We start from the raw sequence: 7,841 nt of genomic DNA, 5'->3' as shown, positions 1-7,841 counted from the left end.
AAAAAAAAAAATTTCATGAAAACCTGTAACGCTTTTGGTACAGAAATCTAGACATCAGTGTAACGCCCAGGTGGTTAATAAGTTATAAGAATTTGTTAATTGTTATTTTGTTAATAAACGGCTGCTTGCCAGCCACTTAAATGCAGATGGTGTAGTGTGGTTAATTTGGTAGGTTAAGGATGGAAAGGTAAGGCCGAGAAGGGGCTGGCAAGAAGAAGGAGCACAAGTAGGTATGGGGGGGGGATATCGATGGGGCAAAGGTACGAGCTACCCTAGTCATGGTGGGGAAAACTGATATTCACACCAGTCCAGTACTTGCTACCAATGAACAACAAAGGCAGCATACCCCAACCAGGGTCTGCATGGCATTTTATGTTTTTCCCACATTTGTGTGGGTAAACTGGCTTCCCCCAAGTTGGTACTGGGCTATAGTAGAGATATGAGATTGTGATTTCTTTTAAAAGATAGGTAAAAATTATTCATGAAAAGTGCTACAGAAAATGTCAGCACTATACGAATTCATGAATTTACTAATAATAATATTAACAAATAGGGCGCCTTAAAGGTAAGCATATTCCCTCATAATTTATGGTTATGTACTAACATACAATATGACATTATCAAAATAAAAGAGTAGACCGGGTACTAAGAAGGTTTACATATTCCTTTTTGCATCACAACAATTTCAAGGATCTATTACCTTCTTGTGTCAAGAAATCATCTTCTGCAAACTGATTGAAGTTACCACAAAGACCACATGTCCTGTTAAAATGTTCATTTGAAAATACGATTTGCACATTTCCGCTCACATCAATCTTCACCATTATTCCATGTTCGTGACTAGACAGTTTATGATAACCAGCCTCATTTTCCAAGTATATCCCATTAGCAGCATATGGCATGGAAATGCTGTTAAGATAGAAAGGAAATCAGCCAAACATTAGTGAAAATAACTGTCATTCAACACTCCACATAGGACATTCCATTCTGTATCCCTTCTAACCTTCTGCACTTGTTTATCGGTGACACTTTCCAAGATGGCTGCCCTTTGGACTGAAAGTTCAACAAGCTGTTTGCATAGAGCCAGCATCCAAAGTATGCTGGAGGAGGAAAACATTAGTGTTTCTCAGAGAATCAGTTAAACTATCTCAATACAGTTGCTGTGAGAGATTAGGGCAACTCAGAGAGACTGATCCTTTAGACTTATTCAAATGTGAGGCCTAACAATTTTATCACTGAAAGAAGAAGCAATATACAAAGTGCAGCTGCAACTAAAATGGTCCATTTAATTTTAGGAGGGAAGGGCTAAAGCCTCTGTTCTGTTCTATTGCTGTATGCATTGCTGTTGGAGGATTCATCTAACTAAAGCATAAGTGCATATTAGTAGCCTATGGAAGATTAGAATGTCTGACAATAATGTCTTACTCAAATAATTCTGTGTATACCCCAGCTACATATAGGAAGGAGCCTGTAGTGAAGAGATCATCAAAGTGTCCATGGCTAAGACGCATGGTGGAGGGGTTCTTTAAATCAGCGGGAGGGGGAGTTAAATTTTTAATCCTGCAGATCATTACCATAATATTTTTTTAAAAAGATAAATACATTTGTAAAATATATGTCCTAATGGTGCCTGACAAGGACTGTGAAGGCTCTGATTTATTGATCAGCTCACAGTTAAGTGAAGTATTACTATTGTTACTGTTATCATTAGTTGTATTATCTTTGGTAATACTAAAGAAATGCAAAATGTTTGCTTTTTTTCACTCATTATGGGTTTCATTTCATTCACATTTAAGACCAAACACGAAATGATAGTTATCAAAGTCAAACTATTTGATGCCATTAAATATAACAGTTAAAGAAAATACACATTTAAGGTCATACTTACCTAAAAGAGCATCTGGGCAAATAAAAAATAAAATAAAACCATCGGCTGAGAACTGGTATCCGCGGAGTGGGGTGACTGTTGTAATGGTGGAAACAATACTGAAGCGTACAGCTCGGCAGTGATTGCCTCATACAACTTAAGACTACACTGACGTCACGCTGCGCCTCCCTTGTATTTACATCTCTAGTACAGTTTGTGAATTAAGTGCAATATAAATGCGAAAATTGTCATTCAGATTACAAAAATTTATTAGAATTTTATTTTTTGTTTTATTATTAATAAAACTTAAAAAAATTCAAATAATGTCAAAATTTTTCTGTCAACCATGAAAAATTCTTGCGAACCACCTCCACTGCGGTGGGGCTTGTCATGCAAATAAAGCTGATGCAATTCTCTAGCTTGTGCTTTGCTCTGCTTAAGGTAGTGGAGGTGCTGAGGGGACACATCCAAAAATTTGCCTCTGGACCCAATGATTTCTAGCTATACCCTCATTGAAGCACAGATGACTTCTTTAATTGTAGCTGCTATTTTAACAAAACCTACACCATTTCTGTTTTTGTTATCACAACAACTGGCTACAGTTTATTGTTGGTAGTTCATTCTAAACCTACAACCAGCTTATTTCCTCTTTAGCATATGTTGCAGATGAAGTTACTGGTGCATGGTATCTATGGTATGCCTTTAAATTTATTACAGAACTATGGCTGTGAATTAAAAAATGTTAAGATGTAGAGTTTTTTTGGCAGCAGTGACATGCAAAGCAAAATCCCCTTTCTTCTTGATCTCAGCATTTTCCTTATTATGTATACACAGCCTGTGGTGCCAGTGAACTACAGTATGTGGGAATCTAAAACAAGCAGCAGAGAAGATTGGGGCAGCAGGGGACGGACACCAGACTGTGAGCTCTTACTCTCTACTGAAAGAGGAGGACACTGTAACAGATAAATAAGTCCTAATGTATGTGTCTAAAGTACGATGTGTATACTTCACTTTCCCAGAGTAAGAATATTTGCAGCTGATAACACAATTAGCTATATACACCCATTTTGTTCATATTACCTCTTTTCTCCTTCAGTTGCCGTTCCATCAAAAAACATATGAATGTCATAGTATTCTCCCAGATACATTGAGATGCTCTTCTTTTTACCAAATCTGTAATCCACTAAAAAAGTAAAATGAATACCATTAGATATAATCCCCCTTCACTTTCTTCCCAGCAACTCGGGGTTTGAGGTCTGGTGGGTGACAGTTACATTGGCCAACTTCTTCTGTTCTGGCCCTGACATTCCATTGTCACAAACACGTGACCAAGGAAGTGTCAGCTAAAACTTTTGTACATTCTATGCATAGTTTATATTGATATCACTAAACATTTTGTGGATGAACAAAAAGAACACATCAATTATTTACCTTGCAGGGAGAATGTGTGTTTATGGCAGTCTCCAGCCACCATGTAACTGCAGTCCCCAACAAAATCATAGAATGTCCCGTCAAATGTCCTAATGTGGTTTTCTCCAAAAAGACTGCATCGTGAGAGTGATGACCAATCGGGTTTCCCAAATACATCCAATGGAGTTCCTAAGATTACACATTTAAAAAAAGAGATCAGATAATCCAATGTTTTAGTCATCAAATGGATTCGGGTATACACTGTATTGGATAAAAGTTTTGCAGATGTTTTCAGCCCATATATAGGGCAATAAAATGTGAACAGTGCTTTATTAGTATTTATTCAATAATTTTTATTTGAGGGAACTAAAGGGAGCCCAAAGGTCAGTCCTAACAGATAATAAATACACAATCCTCAATTTAGATAGTGAGCAGAACTATGAAAACCATTTATTCATGCTTCTGTAGCCCTCTTTGCACCCACAATCACTTGTATATAGCAAACACAAACCAGTGGGTCTGGAGACACACTAAACAAAAAAGGATTATTTGCCAGTAAGAAAGGTTACCCCTGTTGTTAGGATTTGTGTTTGAAGTGATGACAGACAATCTTCTGTTTGGAAAACTAAAAGTTATCATAAAGCACACACACAATAATTTATTAGGAACACTATCTTTATAGATGGATTTCACATTCCAGGAACATTCCTTTAGGATTCTGTCCCATGTCCAGATTTGCATCACATTATTTCTGCAGATTTGCTTTTAGATTTAGGTGGACAACAATCTGTGTGCAGAAGTTGTTGAAGATTTAGTCTAGGCTTTCCAGTTTCAAATTTTTCAGTTTTGGTGAGTCTGTACCCATAGAATCTGACATTGTCTTATCCTCCTGTGGCTTTGATGTATTGTACATTGCAAGATGTTTTGCTGTTCCGGCAGGTAGGGTATATAAGTTACCACAGCCTTTCCATAAGCACTCTAGCCATTGTCCTTTTAAGCTTTTATCAAAAAGACATTTCCATTTGCAGAATTGCTGGCACCCACAATCATGCCACTGTCAAAACCACAAGGATAACATTTTTTTTAAGCATAGTATTTGATATTTACATTACCTGAAGCTCCTGACCAAAGAAGAAAATGTACAGGCATTTTGAATTAGGTCCTTTTTAAGTGTATATTAATGCATTATAGTATCAGTGCAAGGCCAGATCAACCACGAGGCAAAACAAATCTTTAGCCTCTGGTGGCATAAGAAGGAGAATTTAAATGTCAGCCTTATTTTACTTCTATAACTCTTTAAGTCCCAAGCAGTGCACCATTCCTAGTTGCTGGGTGCACCAACTTTTATGCACCCAGTACTGTCCCTGTATAAGTTACAAAACAAGGGGTACATGGGTCAGCCAATTGAAGATGTTCAATAGAAGGGAGTATGAGGCTAGGAGCGAGGGGTGTTTTTTTTAATGTTTTTTTTTTCTTCTCTGTGTTTGCCTCAGGTAGCAAAGAAATCAAGAAACATTTATAAAGATATATATGTCTTACCTGGCGTCAATAAGCTGACCAGCACTGTAACAATGACCTGCAGGCCCCTCATCTGCATTGAAAACAGTACATATTAATCTACACATTGCTTAGTACAAAAAACAAAGGAGGAACAGCTTGTGAGCAGTTTATATTGGTGAGCTGAGATTTATGGATGGATGAATACCGTCTGCTTAAAACGAGATGTGACAACTCACTATTAAATTTGATAAAACATATAGAAATATATTCCTATAGCTTTTGTAATAATATTACCACTTTTATTCTAAAGTATGTGTCCAGCAAAACCTGTTTTTATGTTTTGGATAGAGTGGGGAAGGATTGAAGCCCCTATCAGATTTTTACTGCATCAGGGAGGTTTCCCTTCATTGTGACAGTGACAGCAGTTTCCCCAGACAGGAAGTGGGGGAAAGTATGCAAAGTGAAGACAGAAAACTGCTTTTATAAAGCAGTGAATCTGACATTCACCATGCTGCGTTAGACCCTGGGGCAATAGTTTGTGATCGTCTTGGGAGAAAATAGTGTCAGAGTGACATGTTAGAAACAATGTGGCCATGGGAAAATGTAAAGTGGGGACCCTAAATGTAGAGCAATACACTTTTCTGCACCTTTGCCATTATACCAGTTGGGTCCTAGAGAAAATATGTAGGGGCCCTGGGCAAATTTTCATTTTTTTACCCATAAAACCAGCTGTCCTTACAGGTGTCTCATGATGTTGCTTATCGGTCTATCGTGCTGGTTCACCAAATAAATGAACACTAACAAGGATTATTATAGCCACCACAGCAAGCTATTTAAAACACTAAAACATGTTACCCCCAACACTATCACATTGCAGTGGGACAGAACACACAATAACACATATACATTATGGTTCATGTCATTAAAAAATGGTGCAAGTCTGATTTTGGATGCACATGTTTTGATTGCAACCAATTTAAGTGAACCAAATGATCATACTGCAATGCAATGGATATATTTGAAATAGCTGTATTTCTATTAAATGCATAGGTGCAAGGAACAAATCAAAATGCCACCAGGCTACCAGAATTAAATGTGTACTGGTTGCATTTTGGTCAGGTGAATTAATCGCTATGGGGTACTGCAATTTAAAATCAGCATTTGCCTTTGCTGTTTATTCTGTAAGTTTTCAAAGCCTGGTATACGGATAAATTATTTAAATGTTAGCCCCATAGTTGCTCTGCATTGACTATAGTTATATCCTTTGGGCAAACAATATACCAAAATAAAGGGAATGAGAAGGTACCAAAGACACGTATAAAATTATCCACATTGTAACAATCACTGAGTCATTTGCCCTACTTGAGCAATTTTAGTAGTGCAGGTGATCACATGTAGTTCTTGCTTTATAGAGTTAGTTATATCTTTCAGGTAGATTTAAACTTTGCTGCTCCTTTCCAAAAAAATCTTTAATTTATAAGTTCATAATTTACATTTTGAATATATCTGTTATTTACATAGAATCAGAGGTATATTAGGCATCAGGGCAGTGGAACGAAAAGCAGTGGAAGGTTAAGAAAAAAGATAAGAAAATAAATATATATAAATATATAAAAACCTTCACATTCAGTGTCTTAGCCTTAAATTCAATCTGATTCTTACTTGTTTTTATATAATTAGCATAATAAGCATAGTTTTTAAAGATCTGTGCTATCTAAAAGTTTTGTAGCAAGTGTGACTTTTTTTTTTTTTTGGGTAAAAAAAAATATAAATTGAATACTCTAGGTACAAACATGTCTATGCAAGTATAAAAAAGTAGCATTTTAAGCAATTTAAACTGCACTGATGATATAATTAGTGCAATAACCATCTAAACCAACCAGGTCAACATCTGACAACAAGGAGCAATCAAGTGATGAAAGATGATAGGTTGTTGTGGGTTTCAAACAGCGAAAGTAGACAATGAAAAGATGGTAATTATGGATGACTACATACTGCATATTGCTTTAGGACTTGTTAAATAGACTGTATTATTTCTATAAAGAGGGAAACTAAAAAAAATGCCAAATTGTGTAAAGTTTTATTAAAAAAGAAAAACTGGAAAACAGTAATATGATATCATCTATATAATAGACATATAAAAAGTGAAAATATGCGTATTGAAATAATAATAATATTAATAATAATAATGCATTAATATTATTACTAGAACTTTAAGTTGCAGTAGTATAAAACATAAAGTAAGCATCAATAAAGATTTCAGGAAACATTTTCAAAATCCCCTAAAATGATAAAGAAAGAGGGGATCAAAACAAAGGGTGTCAAAACAAGTATAAAAAATTGTCAAAAAATGTATCAAGTAGTTAACCCAATCAGTCCAAATTAGTGCTTCTGTAACTTACTTTGACGTGTTTGAGTTAAGAAACCCCAAACAAATTGATGGTGCCAATGCTCTCTAGTAGCCCAAAGTTCCCATATGTCCGAACGCTGTCACTGCAGGACTACACTGTGGTCACCTAATGCTCTGACATCTTATGTATACTCAAGGCAGGAACTTTTGTTCATTAAAAGGAAAGATAACTTGTGAGTGTTACATCCTTTCAAATCAAAACACAATGGTGTAAAAGCACTATCAGGAAAATCAGTTGGCTTAATTACCAGACAGGAACAATGAAAGGAAACGTCCAAAAGAAAAAAAAAGAAGTTCATGATTGATAAGAATTTGAAAGGTTTTATGTGAGAATTCATTGGTAGGACTGATGATGAGCAAACAAAAATGGGATTGTAAAACTTTGACGAAAGAATGTGTTTGTTTTGCCCGGGTTACCAAGAATTTCCTTAAAAAAATAAATAAAATTGTATAACCTTATTTAATATCATACATTACACTTTGAATCCCTATTGATTTCGGAGAAACTAATTTTCTTACTGTTTCACAATGAAGAAGAGCCAGCAGACTGAAATGAGCTTGTTTTTCTCACCTTCTTTTCACATTACCTGGTTAGCACAAATTGATTGGCTGAGCTGCTTTTTCCCCAGTTTTAACACTGCAATGGGCTAATTC

General features: G+C 35.9%; 1 protein-coding gene across 1 annotated transcript in view; it reads right to left on the bottom strand.

The window, feature by feature from the left end:
• VWF (von Willebrand factor) overlaps window positions 1–7,309 on the bottom strand; it is a 99,997-nt gene extending 92,688 nt beyond the window's left edge. Inside the window, 5 exon segments of the mRNA XM_072400328.1 lie at window positions 701–909; window positions 2,948–3,050; window positions 3,299–3,466; window positions 4,817–4,868; window positions 7,180–7,309. Coding sequence (XP_072256429.1) covers window positions 701–909; window positions 2,948–3,050; window positions 3,299–3,466; window positions 4,817–4,868 — 532 coding nt within the window. The 5' untranslated portion in view covers window positions 7,180–7,309.
• Window positions 7,310–7,841: the final 532 nt, after the last annotated feature.

Source organism: Pyxicephalus adspersus, chromosome 2, assembly GCF_032062135.1.
Source record: "Pyxicephalus adspersus chromosome 2, UCB_Pads_2.0, whole genome shotgun sequence".
NCBI lineage: Eukaryota > Metazoa > Chordata > Amphibia > Anura > Pyxicephalidae > Pyxicephalus > Pyxicephalus adspersus.
Note: the sequence above shows the minus strand (reverse complement) of the source record. Positions and strands in the feature narration are given on the sequence as shown.